At 45.0% G+C, this 24,239-nt stretch overlaps 2 protein-coding genes across 4 annotated transcripts; both read right to left on the bottom strand.

Moving 5' to 3' along the window:
- Positions 1–277: 277 nt before the first annotated feature.
- On the bottom strand, positions 278–11,936 carry trim45 (tripartite motif containing 45). Of its 2 annotated transcripts, XM_042084083.1 has the most exons (6): positions 11,177–11,930; positions 8,239–8,990; positions 5,239–5,368; positions 4,688–4,802; positions 3,626–3,752; positions 278–1,908 (listed from the first exon to the last, which is right to left on the bottom strand). In XM_042084083.1, the coding sequence occupies exons 1-6, from the start codon at positions 11,671–11,673 to the stop codon at positions 1,760–1,762; spliced, it is 1,770 nt and encodes a 589-aa protein (XP_041940017.1). In that variant the 5' UTR covers positions 11,674–11,930; the 3' UTR covers positions 278–1,759. The 2 variants fall into 2 exon arrangements, with proteins under 2 accessions (XP_041940017.1, XP_041940018.1); XM_042084084.1 differs by lacking the exon at positions 278–1,908 and having other exon boundaries at positions 3,632–3,752; positions 4,650–4,802; positions 11,177–11,936.
- Positions 11,937–12,354: 418 nt separating this feature from the next.
- vtcn1 (V-set domain containing T cell activation inhibitor 1) lies at positions 12,355–16,775 on the bottom strand. 2 transcript variants are annotated; one of them, XM_042084085.1, is made up of 5 exons: positions 16,602–16,775; positions 15,730–15,794; positions 15,269–15,625; positions 13,368–13,622; positions 12,355–12,590 (listed from the first exon to the last, which is right to left on the bottom strand). In XM_042084085.1, the coding sequence occupies exons 1-5, from the start codon at positions 16,631–16,633 to the stop codon at positions 12,478–12,480; spliced, it is 822 nt and encodes a 273-aa protein (XP_041940019.1). In that variant the 5' UTR covers positions 16,634–16,775; the 3' UTR covers positions 12,355–12,477. The 2 variants fall into 2 exon arrangements, with proteins under 2 accessions (XP_041940019.1, XP_041940020.1); XM_042084086.1 differs by having other exon boundaries at positions 15,269–15,622.
- Between the last annotated feature and the right edge of the window lie 7,464 nt (positions 16,776–24,239).

Genomic DNA, 24,239 nt, shown 5'->3' with positions numbered 1-24,239 from the left:
TGCAAAACAAACAGATTCAGATTCATTTTTGCATACAGAGGTGCGGACATCCACCCTCATCCATAATGTAACCATGGTGACAAAGCCATATTGCATTATCCTATACAAACACTACATACCTGCCTCTCTGATAATGTCTGGTACGGGGCAGACTGCAAGAACCAACCAGGGAAATTGCTCCAGGTGCCAAAAAAACAAGCCAACTCATTTGTTCTGAAACAGCTAACAAGAGCTATGGGGCTCATTGATAATGCAAGAGTACAAATACAACAGGGGCTATTGGAAACCAAAGAAGTTGTTTTTATTTGAAGTTGCATAACAACATTAAAACAATTCTAACAAATCCAAACCATAAAGGTTATTCCTTTTTTCTAAATATCCACTTCTCCAAATCCCATCACTGGACAGCAAATAAGCTCCTGGGCCTAGTAGCACAAAGGACATTCATATATTGTTGCCCAGCATCTAAAAAGCAGCTGCCATGTCAGACAATGGAGCAAGCAAATGAGAAATGTCCTTGTTAGAACATTTTAGAAACTCGTTGACCTTGGCCTTTGCTATAGTGAAGTAATGGCATATAAAGAGAACATGGTCCAGGAACTGAACTGAACAAAAAAAAAAAAAAAAACACATCCAATCAAACAAGGCACTGTTGGCGTGATGTGGTGACGTGAGGCAGTTCTTTGGTACTTCTAAACATGCAAAAGAACACATTTATACAACACAAAGATCACATTAACATTAACTTATGTATCATTTTAAAAGTTCTGTATGCTTACTGGTGTAAATAACAAGAGGACAAACGAAAGTGACTTCATAATATTCAATAATTGCTGGTGATTAAGAGATAAAGAGTACAATCCCTTGATAAGACATAACGGTGCCATAAAGAGTAGCCCTATAAAACACATTATGACACTAATCAGGAATATGCTGGCTAAGCAACAGACACGTAAAGGTGGCTGAGGTGGTAGTGGCAGTGCTCAGAATAATAAGCATCATCAAGCACCATTTCATCTTCTGATCGTTGCACTCGCCACCCCTGATGTGCGAGGCAGGCCTCGGGCAACGGCATTTCCACAAAGTCAAAGTCACTTCAACTGAACGAGGCTTGTTATCCACATAGCCTAAATCTATAGAATATATATACGGCAAGAGAGGATTCCTTTTGTTGAGCTTTCCGAGACCTGCCTGGCATGATTCCCATTATCTACGTCTCAGCACTCCAGAGGGGATATGAGAATATGCTATGATACACAGACTAAAAAAAACAGTGTTTCCTTTTTCCTTCAACGTGGTGAAACAGAGCTTAAACCCCTAGTGGTACAGAGATGGTAATAAATTAAAAGGGGAGATCAAACCTCCCTACAAAAAAAAATGATGTGGCCCCAGAAGGCTTCGACTGCATGGAAGAAAGCGAAAAAAGATCCTGGGCCATTTCAGCTTTTGCTGCATATCTAAATTGAATCAAACTGTGCAAGGCTTTCACAAGAAGAAATTCATTGTAGTGTCTTTGTAACCACGGAGACTCACAGATGTGAGAAAGAAACTGATATACAGTAAGTGTGTGTGTGTGTGTGTGTGTGTGTGTGTGTGTGTGTGCGCGTTTCAGACGTAATGAAACACTATGAACGTTGATCTAAAAAACAAGGAGGTAGAATCGTAGAGATAGAGACTAAAGATGTGGAGCAAATCCTTCAAGGGGATGGGGGCTTGAGGAGAGAAGGAGAGGGGTTGGGGTGGGAGTGGAGCAGATTCTTCAGAGCTCCACGGTCCTGAGCTGGGAGCTGGGCACCGTGCCCACTGCACGCACCAGGCACTCGGACGCCTCCACCAGGCTGCCACAGCAGGACCAGTGGGGCTTACCAGGGTGCCCCTTATGACCATGGCCACAGCCCTGGAACCCTCCTGCATGACACACACACACACACACACACACACACACACACACACACACACACAGAAACACACACACACAAAAACATAAGTCAGGCAGCCATATTAGCTATTCGTCTGTGTATGCAAACTGTCTGTGTTCTGCGTTTCATGAACTCTTGTGTGCTATTTAAGAATGTCAACACACCTGGAGGGTATTCCATCAACCTCGCTAATGAAGACGGGGCTTAACAGAAATGGCCTGGCTTGAACTACAGTAGCGTAGACTTTCACTTGGGGCTGAAGCTATTCCATTAACTAGAGGCATTTTGGCCTCGTTTATTCAAGCGCGGTTTAGGTCAGCTTCATCTCTGCTCGTGCACGAGGTAGAAAAGTAGACCAAAACAGTAGATTGACGAAAAGAGGATATATGTCGTAAAATTAAGACAATACTAGACGATTTCTGTTCGATTTGCAAGCGCCATTTACAGGATTTTCATTAAAAGTCATCAAATTTAACATCGAGAGAAAAAAAATAGATAGTTGCCTACAGAAATTGGAGAATAATGAAAGCATACATTTAAAACAACAATGCTAATGGTTTGAAATAATTGCGAGTTTGATTGTCTTCACTCTTGAACAAAACAAGTAAACTATCTATACGTTCTCAGATTAAAAGGATTCACTCCAAATTATTGTCTATAGGTGTAGGTGGTCATAAAATAAATGAGTATCAACGTAATATAGCCCATTATCTCCCATAAGTCCCAAAGTGTTTGAAATATATTTATCTGAAATGCAATGGCTTTCAATTTGTCATTTAGGCCTAATATTTAATTGGTGTAGCACACAGTTGATTTGACATTCATGAACAATCATCGACACATGAAGCAGTTTTAATTATTAGCTGCCTATAGGCCTACAGGCTACAGAATTATCCTTTGGCTTGCATCAGATATAATATAGCCCACTGGCAAAGCATAATTTACGGTCACTGAACAGCCTACCAAATGTGCATGACCCTTTATCAACAGTAGGACATGTCTTTCATTAAAGAGTATAACTAAAAATGCCATTTTCAAGGTGATAAGCTATGTAGCCTAAATACTTCGTATGGGAAGCGAACCTGTGAACACGCAAGAATATAATTCCTTTCCCATGCTGTCTCGCTGCGCATTACACCATTACAAAACGTAAATGACACAGAGTAGCGAGATTCCTAGAACCACACCCATGTCAAGTGAAAACATTTTAAGTCGCATAATCTTCATAAATTCGCTGGAGCTAGTGAATGTGTAAATCCATGCATGGTGACACTGTCGGAAAAAAAATTCTACTTTTTTTTTTGTGGCCTTTTTTATGCCTTTATTGCAGCTGGGTTTAGTGGAGAATGCTGGGATTCACGTTAACCTCACTAACGGAACAGAACTCTCACTTAAATTAGCTAGACTTATCAAAATAAGCCATGTTTGGCCTTTAGCGAGGTTGGGGGAATACCCCCCTGGTTCTGCCTATTTTGTCTCACTTACTAATCCATAATAACTTGTAAATCTGCAGCTTTCAGTAAGAATTAAGAACAGACAGTGTCTCATTTTCTGTGTGTGTTTGGCTGTGTCTGTGTGTTTGGCTGTGTGTGCAAGTGTGTGTAAGTGTGTGTAAGTAATTATCACGTATTCACAATATTACCACAAGTTTCACGAGTTCACTCTAAAAGCAGTGTGACAGGAGAACACCTGTGCACATCCCATACCTGGCATGGTCCCCGGACAGGCACACCTAGCCTCTTTAGCGCCCCCACTGGAGCAGAACGAGCAGCAGTGAAACATGCCGCGGTGGCGCCGGAACTTTCTCTTCACGGTTAGCACAAAAGGAGAGCCCTGAGACAAACGACCAAACAAAAATGACGACGACAACAACAACATCAAAATAACAACAACAAAAGGGGTCATCATCATGTGCTCCCATTAATCACTGGGCTGTAAAGCCCCCGTAGCCCTGTTAGTGTATTACAGATCGACTGCCAGTGGGGGCATGGCGGCTGATGACCGTCATCATTAATATCCCACTGTCCTAATGGAAGCGCTAATTGCCATGTCATTTCCTCCACGGCTCGGCCAGCGATGAGAGGGGCAGGGTCATCATTAAAGCTGGCAGCCTTAATTGCCCCCATCGTCATGCCGACGGCTGCCTCTCTCTCTCAGCAGGGTCGCCGCCAGCCTGTCACTCTGGCTAGCGTTCGCTTTAGAACCACTTTGGGATCAGACAGAGAACCTTGGGCCACACTGTCAGAGCTGAAGGCATTGTGCTCTCTTTTAAAAAAATAAAACAAAACGCTGCTATTTAAGTGTTCAGCACAGTGCCATCGATCTTTCTGCACCTTGGTGATTGCGGTGTGCAAAAGACGGCTGGGTGCTAAGGACTTGGCGGTGCAGTCCCCCGGGCCGGGCCAAGAGTGAGTTATCTTGGCACCACTGCGCTCAGTCATGGTGACAATTTGAGTGATCGGGGAAGAAAAGCCGGCTGAGTTGTTGCCTCGGTAACAAATGTGTTGCTCGAGTCGGGTACAAAGGACACAAGAGGCAGTGCTCAACCCATGGGGAAAATATCATACATCACCATTTAATGCACATTAAAATGCTAAACATGAACTAAATGACAACAACTGCATTACCAAGACATTGAAATACACTGTAAATACGTAGCAAGTGCTGGGCACATGGATATATTGCAGCAATTAAGTCTATGATTATGAATGTGTTATTTTGATCACCAACCTCCGGTGGTGTAGTGATGGATTTTAGCAGTGGGTTACCTTCACGTGCTGCGCCTTCACACACACCCACACGGAGTAGGGTCCCGGCACAGCAGGCATGTAGGAGACGCAGTACGAGCCGTTGTTGTTGTCCACGATAGACGCCTCCGCGGTGCTACGGGAGGGAGCGGAGATTTCAAAGGGCATCATTTGCTGACCTGCACTCCCACACGCATGCCAGTAATTGCACAAGACACAGAGTTGGCACGTGGTATGAGAGCGTGACTGTGTTTGCTGGGAGAGCAACGTTCTGACACAATCACTTATTTCAAAACAATTGAGCAACTTTAGCTATGAAGACTATTAACTGCAATAATGTGCTCACAGTCTCTGCGGTCAATAAAATCATATGTGTATCTATGTTGGTTCACACAAATCTTACATATTACAAATGGTAAATTACATACACAAAACATAAGTATACAAACCTTCCTAAAAGAAAAGGGGTTTAATGATAAATTCTTGGATCTGGGTGTAGGAAAAATTACTTTTCTGGGAGACCAAATTGGCTCAGAAGCATTTGGTGCTAATATGTGAACAGTCTCACCCACCAGTCCTTCTTCTCCTTGTGCACAATGCTGACCAGCACAGCGTCGCCTCCTTTGCCCATCTGTTCGCCGGATGCGTCGCGGCAGACCAGTGTGAACTCGGACCTCTGACCCTCCCGGCCCAGCTGCACACCTGCCACCAAAAGGTCAAAGGTCACTTCCAGCTCTCCTGCTTTCTCTCTCTCTCTCTACCTGTGCAATGCAGTTTCTCTCAGTCAGTCCATTAAGTGTGAAAGAAAGAAGCTATGAACAAAATAAAGAAAGAGAAAAAGGACAAGTCTGTAGCGCTAACCAGTAGGACACGGCTGCCCTCAAGTAATAGTGAAAAATAGTATAAAATAAATGAAAGGAGAAGATAGGACGAGAGAGGGGACTGATAGAATAGAAAAAATGTAAACAAGTGGGAGGCAGAGGCCGTTTCCTAAACCTGATGTCTGGTCAGCGCAGATCATTCAGGGCACGCAGATCATTCAAGCACGGACAGCCTTCTGAATTCTGCACCGCTCAACGGCCGCACACACGGCCACCTAATGCGGCCAAATGACTCTGGCGGAATAGCTAATAACAATGATGAGCTTCAACAGGACCCAAAATTGACACCAATTGCGACGACAACCTCCCCTCGGCCAACTCATCAGAGGGGAATGGCATAAAAGCCCATTACCGCCTGGGTACTGATAGCGGCTCGCTCTGTGACAAAGTGATGTCGCTTTTTTCCACTTCCAAACTGCCTGAGCTGAGCTGAGCTGCACTGTGCTTTCAGAGAGAGCACTTTGGCGATGCCCATCACAGCCAAAGCCTGTGGGCTTTATGGGCAGAACACTATGGGCACCTCTTCTAAAAGTCTCTGCCTAGGCATAACACTGTTGTTGATAAGTCACTGATACACACAGGTTTATCTTTTATACGTTGCATGCACACACGCACGCATGAGCAAGTCATTACATCTCCAGCCTCCATGATGCTTTTATCCAACATAACTTTCTGGCCAAATCCCTTGGGGAGATAAGCTCCAAATGCTGTTGACATTATGACTGCAGTGGTGCTAGGCAGTGGCTCAGGTGCTGACAGAGAGATACGACACCCTGCAACCTTCCTTAACCACTAATCCGTATTACAGCTAGCTATCGCAAACACTTGGAAGAGAAGAGAAGCCACACAAGCAGAAGACGACAACACATGAAACCAAACAAACATAGATACATGACACATTCTCTCTCACACACAGACAGACATGAGGAATACACTCAAAGAGATAAACAGCAGCACAAACACACACACACACACACTTTCACACACAAAACAAAGAGAGAAGAAACAAAAAAAACACACGCAATGCCTCAGAAACAGTATACAATGAATAGTATACTTGAATTTCCCCTTGGGGATCATCCATCCATCCATCCATCTATTTATCTCTACAAATAGACGTTCAGTGTTAGGTTTACACAAGTAGTGTAACAAACTCCTCTTAACCAGTCCCTCTGTTTGTTTTACACTTACTGCTTAGACCAGCTGCTTCTCAAATGCACATACTGTACATGATGCTAGAGAATGAGACTAAGACAGAAAGACATAAAGTCAGAGAGAGAGAGAGAGAGAGAGAGAGAGAGAGAGAGAGAGAGAGAGAAAGGGAGAGAGAAATGTAATGGACAAAATAACAGAGAGCAGACAGAGAACCACACACAAAAGAAAAGCACAGACACAAAACGACAGAAGAAAAACAAATGTGACAGGTAGAGAGAAAGCAAACATAGACACAGAGGGAGAGGGAAGAATAATAGGCTAGAGGTGGCTTCAGGGCTTCCTCTGGGCATGCCCCTACAGGGCGGCAGAAATGAGACGACCCCTCTGGTTGCCTCGACTGCCTTGCATTCCAGCTCCCTGACAAGCACTCGCGCCACCACTTGAAACGTCTCCATGGAGACGAGGAATGTTACCTACTAGTTACCCTGCCAGTCAATGGCTGCAAGGCTCCTGTATTTACGCTTGTGGGTGAGCATGTTTGTGTGTTTTTGAGCAAATTGGGTGTGGTAGCGTTTAGATGAAGTGTATGTGTGGGTGTGCGTGTGTGTGTGTGTGTGTGTGTGTCTGTGTGTGTGTGTGTGTATGTGGGGGTACACATACAACTGCTCTCTGGTATCTTTTCTATTTCCTGCGGTCCATCAGTTGAATGTCCTGCAAGTTACACTGTGGGAAATGGGTTCTGGAACAGGGCCAGAATTCCAGCACCACTCCGGCATCCCATACCACGGTCCACTGAGCCCAGAATCTAATCCATTCATGTCGGCCCGGGACCAAGATCCGCTTTAAAAGTACTGAGCTGTTAGTTTGGGTCGCAGAGAGAGACCCGGGGCCATTACACAACACAAAGAGACAGGCGTCACGCCAGGTTTGCTGGTCGGTAATAACACACACAGACACACAAACACACACACACACACACTAAGTTCCTTGAGAGAATATTTTCAGTGCCTATCTGCTGGGGTATGTGGGTTCTCTACAAAAGAGCTAGCATTTGTTCAGTCCACACTACCCCTGTTATTCAGAAAGCATGTATTGCAAGTTAGTCTTTGTGGGCCCACTGTGCCAATGCATGTGCCAGTCAGTGCCTGTCTAAACATTCATCAGTAACCAAATATTCAAATATTTTTTTTCTTTTAAAAAAAATTAACAATACAGTACAGCCACAGTAATTACACAAATGTGTAAACAGTGAAAAGACCAGGGCCTGTGCATGTCTGGAACAATGCGTTTAGGGTGTGGCACTGTGGCCCATGGGTTTACAACTAAAGAGTTCACAACTAAAGAGATCAGGGTTAGGTGAAGATAACCTCTTAACCTTAGAAAGTTATTATAGCACACAGTTGAGTACCTTGAGAAAATTAGGGAAAATTTAAAGAGATTTGCTTATTGTTCTAGTTTGCAAATTCCGTGTCAGATTTCACTAAACTAGAGCAATGCTAAAGATGCTACGCTAAAGGCCTGTGTTGTGACTCTCACCTTCCCCCTGTATGGTGCATTTGCTGGGGTCCACCGCCTTGGCGTGGATGACCCCCACCACCGGGTACCCGTCCACCTCCCCAGCGGCCTCAAAGGGCACGAAGCAGATGCTGCTCCCATCGTCAGGGGCGACGGTGGCGGGGCTGGGGTTGTAGCCAGTCTCGACGACTTGCGTGAGCCGGCGCAGTGTGACGGCCTTGGCAGCGAGGATCTCTGTGTCGGTGCCGCACGTGAGCAGGCGCTCGGCGAAGTCGGCGGCGCCGCGTGCGTCCGTCATGGCCTGCCTCAGCTGCGCCCCCTGCAGGTGGAGCTGGTTGCGGCGCTGCAGGCGCAGCTCCTCCAGCCGCCGCAAGAGCCCGCGGCAATGCGCCTCCACCGCGCAGGCGTAGCCGCGGGCGAAAGCCCGCACCTCGGCGGCCAGTGCGTCTGCGCGCACCCCCAGCTCCTCCTGCGAGAGCTCCACTCGCTGGAGCGACTGCTCTAGCGTGGCCAGGCGTGGCCGCAGGCTGCCGGCCATCAGCTCGCGGAGACGGTCGCCGTGCCGGTGCACTACCTCACGCGCCGGGCTGCAGCGGTGTTCGCGGTGGAAGGTGGCGGCGCACTCCAGGCACACGGGCGCATCACATGGCTCACAGAAGAGTCGTAGCTCCTGGCCTGGGTGCAGGGCGCACAGCACGGGCCGAGACAGACGGCCCTGGGCCTTCAGCTCCTCCAGGCTCTGGATGGAGTGAGACGACGTCCTCTTCTGTCTCCTACGGGGGTAAAGGGACATGATAATACATACAAAGAGGAACACCAGCAACCATATCAGTGTTTCCCATACATTGACTTATTTGTGGCGGCCCACCACAACATCAACATTGACCACCACACAATGATTTTCCAGGTTGTACTAAATTGTGCTTAAATCTGGTTAGCATCATAACCACACTGTGCTAATTTGTGCTAATTTAAAGTACTGTTGTATTCAAGTTAATTCCGCAAACCAACCACCACAAATGGAATTCAATTCTGTGGGAAACACTGCAATATCTATAATGAGGGAAATACATGGACGAGTTGGATTGATAATCTAAAGAAGCTGTGTAGCCTACACACTGCTGGCAATTCACTTGTCACCTGTCGCTTGTCACTTTTGTCTTGCAATGTTTTGCATCACCAATGGCTAGTTCCCTGTAATCGCGGAGTTATAATAACATTCAATGGTCTCTTGTCGCTGTCTGAATGGGTCATAAGAGAATACAAGTTAGACATAGAAAAAGTCAAGGAGGAACGGTGTTAGTCATCTGCGGTGTATTAAAGCCGGTTAGTCCTAAATCAGTGTTTTTCAACTTTTTCAGACCAAGGACCACTTAACCAATAAAAAAAAAAAAACAAAAAAAAAAAATCATAAAAAAAAAAAATCACTGACCACCTAGCTAAAAAAAAGAAAAACAGTTGATCTGCTTCAACAGTATCTTACACAATAGGCCTACTCACTGAACCACCTTGCTTATTGTCTCTGCACCTTGCTTATTGTGTAAGAGGAATCATATGATATGCAGAACTGTTTGGATTTATGCAGATCTGTTTGGAACTGTTTATTATATTTTACATCTGCTTGCGGACCACACTTTTGAGAAACACTGTCCTAAATGCATCTTCTGTCTCCTATACATAGTCAAATGGACAGAACAGATACAAAGACAGACAACAATAGCTACAAGTAGGCCAGCCAGTTTCTCTGACCCTTTGGTCCTGGACTGCGAGCACCGAAAAGGCTTGAGCGCAAGTGACACCCTTCTTAATAGCTACAGTATATGTGGGCCACTGACTGACATGCAAGAGCTGTTTTTCTGTATGTTCTTCTAAGTATATATACTCTTTTGATCCCGTGAGGGAAATTTGGTCTCTGCATTTATCCCAATCCGTGAATTAGTGAAACACACTCAGCACACACACAGTGAAGCACAATCCCGGCGCAGTGAGCTGCCTGCAACAACAGCAGCGCATAACCACACTGTGCTAATTTGTGCTAATTTAAAGTACTGTTGTATTCAAGTTAATTCCGCAAACCAACCACCACAAATGGAATTCAATTCTGTGGGAAACACTGCAATATCTATAATGAGGGAAATACATGGACGAGTTGGATTGATAATCTAAAGAAGCTGTGTAGCCTACACACTGCTGGCAATTCACTTGTCACCTGTCGCTTGTCACTTTTGTCTTGCAATGTTTTGCATCACCAATGGCTAGTTCCCTGTAATCGCTGAGTTATAATAACATTCAAGTGAGGGGTTAGGTACCTTGCTCAAGGGCACTTCAGCCGTGCCTACTGGTCGGGGTTCGAACCGGTGTTGCACCAAATTCTGTGACCTGTCGAATTTTGTGACTCTAGAGGGCGCTGTTTTATTGGAGTCACAAAATTCGACAGGTCACAGAATTTGGTGCAACACCGGCAACCCTCCGGTTACAAGTCCGAAGTGCTAACCAGTAGGCCACGGCTGCCCACCCTTCTGGTCAGTGTATCAGGTGAGGTGGATGTGAGGTGGATGTGAGGTAGGCTAACATTATAAGCAAGATGTGGTCAGTTGTGTCTGAAAGGGTATGGGCCCAAGGAAAGTTTGTAACATTGCAACATTTTAACTTTGTAAGTGATACAAATGGTTGGATACTCCTGTGAGACTACAACACACACGGAATAGTGTGGGCCAAATGGTAGTTAGTTAGTGTGTGTGTGTGTGTTTTGGGGGAGGGGTAGCTGTGTGGATGGATAGGCCACAGCTGCCTGCACAGTAATAATTAAAGTTCAGTAGTCTGGAAATAAAGCGACTTCAGGACATTTTAAGTTACAATTGTCTCAATCAAAAAGTTTCTCTTTAAAGAGTTAGAGTGAATAACTAATAAACAACAGCTGAGGCTGCAGAACGATAAGGAAGTCAAGTGAACAACTCACCTATGGGCTTGACTGCAGAATTCGCAGAGGTTGACACAGCAGACCTCGCAGCGCTTCCCGGCGTCTCCCTCGCTGCAGAGGTCGCACACAACGCAGTTTTCGTTCAAGAGAGTCTCCATGAACACCTCGTCCAGAGCGAGGTGGTCTGTGGTCAGTCCATCTGCCCCGGACGTCGGTAGGTCCACCTCGGAGTCACACTCAGGACACAAGACGGTGAAGGGAACATGGTCTCGAATAAACTCATGTTCGGGTAAAAGCGCTTTGCCATTGATTGTGGTTACGGAGAACGGCTCCAGTTGGCGAATGCAATCAGCGCAAAACGTATGCAGGCATGGTAAAATTTTAGGTTCTCGATATAACCTTTTGCAAACCCGGCAAACAGCTCGCGAATTGTTGACACTCTCCCCATTATTTTGGGATCTGGGAGAAGTTCCATTTTCTTTCAGTGCTGACTTTGTTTCTATATCTTTAACCGAATTCTCACTGGAAACCGACATATTATCAAGTCAATTACACGAAACTAGTGTTCTTATATAGGCTACGACCAGTGACCAAACAACTGATCAAACCTGCAACAAAAATGAACAACTGTAGGAAGTGACTAAAATGTAGACCCTAATCGCCTTTAGTTGTTGACAATCCGTCTTCAAAACGGAAATATTTTGTCTGGCGAAGCAATGAAGACGTCAACCCCCACCACAGGGTAACTTTTACGTCTCAAACTTCATTCTTCACTTTTCTCCTCAGCTGATACTTGACACTAGGTACCTTGGTCCACTGTGAGCCAATCACCGCGTGGAAGATCCGTGACAGGCGTGGCTTAGGCAGCCTTCCAAGGACCAAGTCAGGGATAAGAGAGGCCCATCGACAGGGTCCTGCGAGTCTCAACCATCAGAAAACCGTATGCCCCCATCTACCGGTAGGAAAGACTTAGTGCCCTCCCTTCAAACAGTATTTCACACATTTGTGGATAAGACATGACATGGTTTTATTTTCACGAGTCTAATGTTAAATTAGCACTTCTGCCATGACATGAATGGCAAAACCCATCTCTATTAATTTGTGGGCATATTTATCCAGACTACCATCAATATTAAACATTTATTATTAATTATCATATAACAAAACATTTATTAACATGGCATATTTATTAAAAGAAATTAAAAAATGTCCTTTTCTTTTGGGGAAAAAAAGCTGCCAAACAAATGGACAAGAATGAGAAGCCCCAACGTGTGACTATTAAAAAGCTGGTCTTGGGCCACAGACAGGTGTTTTTAGCGTTGGTGTGTTTTCTGGCCACCTCAGGGCAGCAACAGGCAGAGAGACAGCAGAGCTGGGACAAGAGACAAGGACAGCAGCCTGGGTGATGCGGTGTTGAATGTGAAGTCAGTCTTCACTGACACGCCAGACTCCCCTGGAGTAATATAAAAGACAGAATGTTTGCCCATACAGGCCCACATTAAAGCAACACCAAAGAGTTTTTTGTACCTTAAAATAATGTTTTGAAAATCGTTTCAGTGGTTCATCAACTCGTAACAGGGTAAACAGCACTTCTGCATTTGCTTCACGACCCTCTATCGGCTATAACCACACTATGCAAGTTTGCCAGATCGGGTAGCGGATCTGTAGTCCGAAGGAATGATGCATAAGAAACTACAAATTTGACTTGCTTCTGATGTCGCAATACATCATACTTTCATAAAATCATGCAACATACTCTACCTTGTCTGTGGACATCATTATTATTTGCAAAGCCGGTGCTGGATAAAAACAAATAGCGTGCGTGTGACAGAGGAAAGGTGCTTTGGTGTTGCTTTAAGTTGTCAAACAGTAGCCTAGTTCACATAAAACAGTTGGCCATAACTGAACATACTGTAGTCTGTTTGACAAACTTCATTCGCCAACATTGGCAATGAAGGGGGATGTCCTGTTACACAATGGAGATGTGCCAAGTCTACTTTTAGGATACTGGCCTCAAGACTGTGGGTTTCTGTCTCCTACTCCAATGACGGCTCATTAACTTGTTTTACCTGTGGAACTTCTGCAGTAAGCTATGGCAATCAATGGACTGTGACAGTGTTCTGGAGAAGGGATTCTGGAGAGAGTTTCTGAATTCTCTCTCTCTTTCTCTCGCTCTCTGTGCGTTTGTTTGTATAATGTGTACGCTGTGCTGTTGTGTGTATTTATCTACCTGTCAGTGTTGCCATGGAGACAGTCCTGATGAGGGGGTTACTGATAACGAGGGTGTAGGTGTCGTCCCTGTTGGCTGGCTCCAGCAGGTTGCTCTCCACCCGGAAGATTCCGGCAGAGTTGTTGAAAAACTTGGTGCTGCCATTCAAAGCATGGCCGGCGTGGTCCTCCCAGGCGACATTGGGTTTGGGGAACCACCTTTGGGCCTCTGCAGTCAAGCTGGACCCCGTCCTTTTAAATTCAGGAGCAGAAAATGCTGGGAGGACACACAAACAATAAGGAACTGAAGCATTCTGGTTAAAAAAAATGATTGAGTCATTTAGTTTATGCAATGGATTTGATAAAATATCACAGTGTCTGCCCTGTTGCTTTCATATCTTTCAGTAGCAATGATTCCCAAACTCTCAAAAAGACATTGTTCACCATTACCAATGATGCTGACAGAGCACTCTGTTTAGATTCTGTTTAATTATGTTATGGTAATGGTCAATTTCTTCATAACATTATCCTCAGCCACACTGTGATAAGTATTTGCACTGTCTCTAGAACTTAAGACAGCACTTCTATTGAACACAACATACACCTGACCTCAGAAATTGATTAGGTAAGTCTGAATACCAGAAATATTAACTTAAATTACTGGACATTTCACAGGGCATGCATGGTCCTGAACTCATTAATTGAAAGTGAAAGTTGTGCCTCTCTATACAAAGGTGTGATGTGTCTTTGGCCTTGCAAAATTGCAAGTCATGAGTGCTAAGCTCAGAAATTCCCTTAATGCCCTATTGTGGTGAAATCTATCAGTTTGAAAGTCAACAAAGGGCACACACATCCAAGCAAGTGTATAGGTGTTGGACTGAACAAAAAACTTGAATATATGTAATATAGTTTTTGCTGGGCAAAGGTATACTAACTCATCAAGGTTACATCTAGATGTTACTTAAGTTCACAATACATTTTATTTGGTCAAGAAATACCTCATCAGATGAAATCAGGTTGACACTGCTTAACCAAACTAAAGCCACACAAACATTACTCAGAGATATCAGTCATGTGTGTTTATCAAACAGAACTGCAGTATCTGAAGAGCTTACTGCAATACAGTAAGTGAATGGAACACGTGTTAGTTCTTACCTCCATCACCAAGAACAACTAGCCTGGCCGCAGGGGAGTGAGTGCAACGGTCATCTGATAACTTTGTCAACCAATCGGATGCTTTTATGCACAGGTACGTATAGCTAGCCTGGCGAGCCAGACCCACATTCAAATGTAGGGTCTGGGCACTCACCGTTCGCAGTGCTCAGTCCGAGGGGCGGGATAATCAGTTGTCTTTCAAATTCCCTCTGCACGCAATAGGACGCAATAGGATATCTGTTTTCAAGTAGCAGGGAATCCAAGCCAAACCGTTGCAACTCTGCCATCAATCATTATGTTAAGCCCACCAAATGACTCTATACACGATTTCAATGTCCTGATTAAGTTTCGATTTCTGGAGCTCACAAGCCAATGGAGAGTTGCTAGACCTGGCAGCAAATGTAATTTGCTGCCGCTAGGGCGCGTCTAGATTTCTAGGCTAAAGAACAACAATTTAACAGTTAGACATTACATCTAATCTATTCAGCAGTCCAATGTCACTTGTTGCAGCTTTTGTCATGTAGTTCTGATCGCTTTTGGGTAGCACAGCATTATCTATCCAAAAAGATGTCTCAGATACAGACAAACCTTACTCAAAACATATCAACATAAATTACCGTGAGCAGCTCTAATTTATAGCCTTTAGAATGTAACATTTAGTGCATTATATTGATAAAAAAATAATTACTTGCACCTTAGTGTGTATGTATTATAGAGGTAAAGCAATATAACAACAACATTATATTATAACATTATGCAAGTGTATACCTGCCACCCAAAGGTGAATGTTGATAGACCCCCGACCACTAGGGGCACTCACACTGCACTGGTACATGCCCTGGTCCTGCCCTCTCACCCTTTGCAGAAGAAGTGAGGCATTCCCACTGGCCACGACATTTCGGAAGAGTTGGGTTCTGCCCTTAAATTCGGCGTTCTGGTCCACCAGGTCCGGAGCCTGGTTCTGGTAGCGGTACACCACTCCAGTGATGCCTACTTTTTCCCAGGTGACAGACACATCACCCTTGCTGTCTTGCTTGGGGCTGAAGCTGCAGTCCAAGACCACGTCCTGCCCCAGGTTCCCGACCGTGGACCGGGTAGTGGTTCTCAGAAAGCCCTGACCACCTGCTAGATATACAATTTGTGTTCATTTATATCCTATTGTGTCCTGTGGGCTATGGAACATCCCTGATTTACACTAAGCGATGTTACTATTTTGAGAAATCACTCACCTCCAAATGCTATGGCCAAGAGAAGAATAATTAATCCACTCATCAGAAATATGAGGACAATCATGCTATGAGAATCAGAAAAGAAAAAAGAAAAGTTTGAAGAAACAGATCAACTACAGAAACCTATTGGCAATTTAGTAAAATATTTCTGCCACATAGTAATTTGTTGTTGGGGAAAAAAAAGGTCTACAACTCTAGGAGCACTCAATGCTTAAAGTGATTTTTATTAGTGCAAACCGACTAACGTTTCGACGCCCATGCGTCTTCTTCAGAGTCAAACGCATGGGCGTCGAAACGTTAGTCGGTTTGCACTAATAAAAATCACGTTAAGCATTGAGTGCTCCAGTCCTGCTCCTTGGCTCTTGTTAGACCTTGGATCTCCCTTTTTGACTTCTGCGTCCTGTTCCGTGAGCACCAACCAGGCTGAAGCTCAAGTGACCCCCTTCTACAGGTCTACAACTCTACTCTACAACTACAAGTTCAATGGACAGTCAGCACATTTATTTCTGGTGGCGCATCAGTGACAGCAGCGGTTATATTCTGCTCCTTTTATGTTCACTCCGACACTAAATATCTTGTCTATGTCCAACAGAGCAACTCTTTATTAAATTTCGACACATGCCTTAATCCCTCAGCATTTTAGTGTACTCATTCACCAGATGTAACACCCAACCGGTCCATGTAAACAGGTACACTAAAACAATGCAGGTGATGGTCCATCGGAAATGTTTATGCTGAAAAGTAAGTGTGTGGCATTATAGGTAGTTTCAAAAGTATTGAAGCAGATCTGGGTGCAGAGTACATGGGCTAGAATCTAGCTTAAGACCAGCTCAAGACCAATCAGTTGCTCTCCAGATCTGCTGTAGGCCTACCTTCCAAAGATGATCTGTCCAATGGATGCCATACTGCCCTCTTCCTCTAGACGAGGTCTCCCTGACCAATCCTAAAGATGAGAACACTGTCTCTGCTCCACACCAGAAATTGACGGCATCCCAAAGCTCTGCATCCTAGTGAAGTGACAAGCTGCATCTGTGTGTTAGGTTGAGTACTCGTTTCACCTGTGTAGCATTCCTGTAGTTCACCTCATGCCAGGCTGGGAGGAGCGCACTCTTCCCTCCTTTGGTAAATATTGTCCATGAGAGGTGTACATTAACACAGCTGATTGCCCGCAGGCTTAAGTGATGGGTCAGGCCTGAAGGCCCAGACAAATAATTCTAGGGTAGGAGCAGGCTTCAGCCAGTCTATTTTTTTGTTTTTAAGAGTACTGGGCTAAACTTAGAAGTAATCAGAAAAGGAGAAAAGGCCGCACTTTGTATACAACATTTTCTTTATTCAGTCAAAGACGCATTTCCGCGTAGTACACTAACAGTGGTTATGTTTCTAGGGCATATGTCAAATGGTACATAAAATCTCACTTCTCCATAAAGATAAATAGTTAAGATGAGAAGAAAAGATAAATACATGGCCACACTCTTGAGAAACACAGCCATGAGGAAATAGAGGCACAGTGGTGTGCCAGCTGAGAAATGGAAGGTTAAATCTGGTCATGTGATCCTGTGGTAGGAGAGTTATCAGTCAAATTAAAACTACCCAATGTCCAGGGAGGAACTGAACACTTGTCATGTTATGTATAAATATAGAGAGAAATTAGGACTATCATATCTTAGCAACTGGCTCATCTCTCTCTGAGACAGATTCAGACCAGTTTTATTCTGTGAGAACGGGATGATTTAATTTGCACTACAATGCCACATTTTGGACACGATGTTCCACAGACAATGGTCACTCTACTGACCATAGCTGTTGGTGCATTTATGCTCTTGGTGATCTTCATCTTCAGGTACATTTTTGATCTGGAGTTCACATGTTCCTGTTCTCCTGGAGGGATCCACACCTTGGGCATATTGTACACTTTTTCAGAAAGGTACTGGCTTGATTAAATTCATTCTGGACTCTCTATCCGACCACATAAAGACCTCGGGAAACTTTGGTTTGGCTTTAGGGACCCTCTACTCACTACCACGTAAGTGTAATGTTGTTTGGAACTGTAGAAGAGGTATAAAAAATAACGTTTTGTAGCAGCGAAATGACATGCCCGGGTCACTTCCAGGCTAACGAGTTTTGACTAAAAACGGTAAAATCGAACTTTCTCAAAACACATCCAAATGAAATTTTGCAAATTTTGGTGGGACAGAAATACCTTTACAGAGCAAGCAGCTCTGGCCATATCGGCTCTGGCTCACATGACGTGAACATTGCTTTAAATGCATTATTGCAAACTTTGAGACGATCCATACTCTACGCATTAACTGAATCTTATCAATCTTGAAACCCGAACTGCAATGTTCCAAACAGAGTGACTATAGGGTGCAATGCCTAATCTCCCTGCCTTCGGCATAACTGCTAAGAACAGTGCGCCTTTTAGGCTACTGTTGTTAAACACCTGAATGGAATGTTGCGTTTTTAAGCGTCAGAACTGCTTATCATGTCGTGACAAAGTTTACACCAATCATCATCTTCTAATGTATCCTTATGTTGAGATGTCCATTCTCTTTGCCCTAAACATAGGCTATCATTTGTGCGCAAAGGATGTTTCAATTAAGACAGTACACAAGCTATTTTTATTGTTGTAATATTGAATGATTTCATGAATAAAGCATTGAAAAATTGTTTGAGTGGTGTCTGTGATCTTTCATGCCGCTAAGTGAATATACATTTTGGCTACCCCCGGAGCTAACTAAGGCTAAGTGTTCAGCGCACACTTAGGACGTCAGGGTGGGGGAGGGAGCAGAGATGGATATCCTGGTCACAACCTAACTTAATGTGTATTTCAGGCATGATTTATGCAGGCCAGATACTTGTTTATTTTATGCCACTGTGCGGATTGATTTCCAGCAAACACAGCGAAGAGAAGATTGTGGGGTCGCGTGCTGAAGCATTTTTTTAGTGACTTAGTCATAATTTTAGCAGTTTGGATGGCAAACAAAAATTAGTCAACCTTCAAACATTTCCCAACGTGTTTTGGTCCTTGTAAACCACCTTTAGGCTACAATGATACCACCATTATGTGAAAACATAAAGACAAGCCCGTCCACGTTGTGTAGTGGTTGGTGTTACCATCTTAGCTTACAGTATGTTATGGTATGACTAGCAAACCCATCAAAAACAGCTGATCGTTACAGCAGTCAGATGGTCCCCCTGCTTGCCCCTTGTGTTAAGACAGTTATATTAGTTCAGGTTGATACCAGGCTCTCACACACACACACACACAGAGAGAGAGAGACACACACACATTGAATTTTAGGGGATACAAAAGAACATTTATTGCACGCATATGATGTATTTGTATTTGATCCAACAGGCGTGCTGATCGGAAACCAAATCATAACTCTCGAGTCTGCTGTTGCCATTTCCCCAAAGGGAAGGACCGCCTGCCGGGTTTGCTTGCAGTACGCCCTGCACCCCAGACTAACACCAGAGCCCGTCTACGGAGAGCCTGGCCACTCCGTATTAACCCTCTAGGCGCCACAGGCGACTATAGTCGACAAGATGCGGTACTGAATAAAACGGCCGATTTAGTCAAATAGGGTGTCATATTTCGTTCAACTTCCACTCCACTAGATGGCAGACATGTCATACGTCATCCCCGAGTCGAAAAAAGGGCACGCTTTAAACAAAACTTTCTAGCTACAGCGCATTGAATCAGTGTGTGAAATACCGGAGCTAGTGTGCGTGTGAGCCACTTTGTCAGAGCGATATTGTCAACGTCAGCGAGTATTTGCATTAGATTATCGTCTAATGGCATCAAAAAAGTTTACCTGAAATGAAGTGTTGGGTCTTCTATTCCGCGGACCCTGATTCTGAAGGGGAATATCTGCCTTCAGAAAATGACGGTGATTCGTTTAGTGAGGCTTCAGATGCGTCCCTGCCTTGCAATGATGCAGCTGGACAAAGTGAGAGTTTACTCCATAGTTTAGCTTACACCAAGCACAAACGTTGAATCGTTTGCCCAATGTCACTGGTGGGAATAATGATTCACGGGTTCGGAGTGTTCATCGGGAAGTTAGCAGGGTGTTAGTGGTGTGGCGAACGAGGCTGGAGGTAGCATAATGGAGGTAGCATAATGTCCATAGCGCTAGCTTCTGTCTTATGAACGTGTGCCTCTCCACAATCGCGGCGACAGTAACGTGGTGAAGCCTTTGTCTAATGCCACTGGGTATGTTAGACGAGGTCGAAGTGCTCATAGGACAGTTAGGGGGGAACGTAGTGGCAGTGTGGGGAGTCGCAATGAGAATGACAGTAGGCCTAGTCCGAGCTGCGCAAATTCTCTCCACTCGGCGCGCGCGAGGCAGATCTGGCCATGCTGCTCGCATGGTGGAGGTGGTGACACGCTCTCTCCCTCTCCCTCTCCCACACACACACGCATTAGGTCAGGCATAGTCTATCACAAGATGATGGGAATGCCGGCCCTGTATGGATAGGGATAGGGAGTCATTATCTCTACAGCAAAAGGCCTGCTACATAAAAAAAAAATGTCAGCCATTTAGTAATGATTTACACGGTTGATTTGCTATATACTTCCCTGATCATTTAGGACATACAGTACTTTTTGTGTGTTCATGTCCTTGTGATGTGTGTGTCTTTGTCAGCTAAGAAAAAAAACAAAAAAACATCAACAAAAACAACAAAAAGAAAAAAAATACTAACATTGTCTCTTGTCTTGTCTCGTCATCTCACTCCTGATCTGTGCCTTGCCGTGGCAAATGAGCTTTTGAATGTGGCCTTTAGGAGTTAGAACCCAGTTGTAATATACCACAAGATGGTCTGACTACGCCACTCCCATTTATTGGACTGGGATGAGAGACCCAACTAGTACAGTAGACTAAAGATGTACCCCACGCTAGTACTATTCAAGTGAATGAAACAATTGGAGGCTGATGTAGCAAAAACAATGTAGACATAATTTATTTATGGTCTGCAGAGTTATTAAAATAGGTGCTTCGTACAGGAACAACATTAATGGTAGCAACACATCATGGACACATACCTGAGTTCTCGTAGACAAGCCTTCGTAGGAGATATTTACACTAAATATTGGGCCGGACCACAGTACTCAATGTTGACAGGAAATCCACCTTTAGTTCATCATGAGCACAAGGCTCCAAAAGGATTCAGCACACCAAAGACAGCAACAAAGGCTACACTGCATTAACCATAAAGTGCTTTGTTAGGACACACAAATTCTAATCACACCACACAGTGGTCACCTTAATACCTTGAGCACTGAGCTCCGCCCACTAGCTACGAGAACCCAAGCAATGGCCACTTAAATATGAGAACAAGTAAAGTGCGTGAGTGCTACTATGATGATCAGCTAACGCTATCCAAATTGCACATGCCCACTAGCACCTTCCCCTGTCCCCCCCGTAATATTGCACACTGCCCAAACACAACAATTTATCTCAATGGTAAAAGATTAATGACCGGAAGAGCTCGACATTAACCCTATAAGTTCATAGGCATGGTATCAATGAATGGTAAAAACATACATAAGTTTCATACATGAGAAAACAGTGGCTGGATGTCCAAACAAAGTAAACAAGACGAGAGACGGGGTTCATTCACAAAAGGCTTCTAATAACCTCGTGTGAACAGACACACACAGACGCCGGAGCACACAGACGCCGGAGCGCACAGAAGCCAGTGCACACGTATGACGGGGCGCACGGGACCTGGTATAACAACGGGTTTGGCTAGGCCATCCGCCCAAGCACACGGCAGCAATTACAGTATACAAACACCCTGTAACACCAGCACAGTCTGGCCGCAAGAGTGAGAGAGTTCCCAGCGGAATATAGGATACAGGGTCCTATTGAACCTCTCGCACTGTCCGTTGCCCGCGGGGTGGTATGGGCTTGTGCGAGACTTTTCGACCCCATACAGCTGGCACAGACGTTTAAGAAGTTCTCCCTCGAATTGTTTACCTTGATCAGTGTGAATGCGCTGCGGGACACCATAATTATAAAACCACTTTTCTGTCAGTACTTTTACCACCGTTCCTGCCTTTTGGTCTGGTGTAGGGAAAGCCTGTGTATATTTAGAAAACACATCTGTGATCACTAAAAGGTTTTCAGCTCCATCACTGGACCGCTCAAGTATGGTAAAGTCTAATGCAAGGATTTCCAAGGGCCTGGAAGCCATTAGGCGTCCCATGAAAGTCCTGATTTTTGGTTGCACGGCTTTGGCCGTTACACACCGGTCACAGTTTTTACACCATTGCTCGATGTCTCGGCGCATAAATGGCCAATAACCACGCTGTCGGATCAGGCTGGTAGTACGCTCCACCCCTTGATGCCCATGGTTATTATGAAGACTCGTTAGTACCTCTGTCTGGAGAACTTGTGGTACCAGAAGCTGCAAGAATGGCTCCCGTCCACCAGGCTCATGGGTGGTTCGATACAACACCCCGTCTGTCTCCTGGATCCGGGCCCACTGTCGGACTAGCTCCACGATAGCAGGTGGTTCCTGTGCTCGCTCTGTCCCTGTAGGGGGTACGCCTGTCTGCCAGTAGCGTTTAAAGGCACTAATCACTGGGTCTAAACTCTGCAGGCTTTGCAAGTCTGCCCTTTCCCGACTGGGAACAGCCTCAACGGCCGAGGAGGTAGTCAACCAGGACCCGCCAAGCTCTGCAGAGTGGCTTTGGATCTCCACTGGAACAGTAATTCCAGCTGCTACCTCATCCATAGAGCAAGGGGGTGGAGCCTCTGGCAATCTTGATAGGGCGTCTGCATTTTTGTTTGTGGACCCTGGCCTATACACAATTTTAAAGTTGAACAAAGCCAACTGTGACACCCAACGCTGTTCTACAGCTCCAAGCTTTGCCGTTTGAAGATAACAGAGAGGGTTATTATCTGTGTATATGGTAAAAAGAGCCCCAAGGAGATATTCTCGAAATTTTTCAGTTACTGCCCATTTCAGGGCAAGTAACTCCAATTTCATTGCACTATAGTTGGACATGTTCTTTTCTGTAGGTCGCAGACCACTGCTTGCATAAGCTATTGGGCAGCGTTGCCCCCCCTGATCCTGGGACAACACCGCCCCCAAACCCAAACCACTGGCGTCGACCTCCAACACAAAGGGCTTGGAGAAATCAGCATATCCCAAGACCGGTGCGCTGACTAACTTGTCCTTCAGTGTTTTAAATGCTTGTTCACAGCTCCAATCCCAATGGCTCTGCAAAGTGCCGCCGGCTCGAGATGGTGTTCTTTTACGGCCCGGCTGCAACTTCGACACTAGTTTATGGAGGGGTGCCGCATATTTCGCGAATCCCTCAACGAAACGACGATAGTAAGAGGCAAAACCTAAGAACGATCTAAGTTGCCCAACTGTGGTGGGGGTCTTCCAATCTTGGACAGCTCTAATTTTATCTGGGTCTGTAGCGACACCCTTAGCCGAAATTACGTGGCCCAGATACTTGACTTCCGACTGGAAAAGATGGCACTTACTAAGCTTTAGCTTCAGCCCGTGTTGCTGTAGTCGGTCCAAAACCAGCTCCAACCGCCGCAGATGCTCCTGGAAAGAGGTAGAAAAGACGACCACATCGTCTAGGTAGAGTAACAACGAATGGAAACTTTGGTCACCTAAAATCCTCTCCATTAAACGTTGGAAAGTCCCCGGCGCATTGCACAACCCAAATGGCATTCGATTAAATTCGAAGAGGCCAAATGGGGTGCAAAATGCAGTTTTTGCCTTGTCACATTCAGCCATGGGTACCTGATTGTAACCGCTGGCGAGATCTAAAGTGGAAAATAGTGTAGCTCCAGAGAGTGCATCCAGCGACTCTCGAGAGAGAATTCTCGGTAATGGGAAAGCATCGCGACGGGTTTTAGCGTTAAGTTGACGATAGTCCACACAGAGGCGTATGGCGCCATCCTTTTTCTGTACAACCACGATAGGTGAGGAGTACAGGCTACACATAGAATAAGAATGAGTCGTTGCAAGGCCAAAGTCTAACAGTTAATTAGATAATCAGGCTAACAAATACCTACTTTGGCTAGGCCATCCGCCCAAGCACACGGCAGCAATTACAGTATACAAACACCCTGTAACACCAGCACAGTCTGGCCGCAAGAGTGAGAGAGTTCCCAGCGGATATCGAGATTCGTTCTAGTTACACGCCCATTCGGCGTTAAACCCAGAGACACTTCCGTGATTCAATTACTGGTAACTGCACACAAACCCTTCAACATACGGAACGCCAGCACACTGGCCACCAACACTCATCTGTAATCGCAGTTCCACTCCGCTCCGTTTCCCTGGCTAAGCAGCTGACTGAAAACACAAGAACCCGCCCCTATGGACACCTCAGCCTTTAAGCCCTTGCTACTCGCTCCTGGGTCCTAAAGTCCCACTGGCTACATGAACTAAACAGGTCTTGTCTACTTGTGTTTGTGTGTCATCTGAATAATATATATGTGCCCCATACATGGAATCAGAGTGCCTACTGTATG

The sequence above is a fragment of the Alosa sapidissima genome, chromosome 2 (genome assembly GCF_018492685.1).
Source record: "Alosa sapidissima isolate fAloSap1 chromosome 2, fAloSap1.pri, whole genome shotgun sequence".
Taxonomy (NCBI): Eukaryota; Metazoa; Chordata; class Actinopteri; order Clupeiformes; family Clupeidae; genus Alosa; species Alosa sapidissima.
Note: the sequence above shows the minus strand (reverse complement) of the source record. Positions and strands in the feature narration are given on the sequence as shown.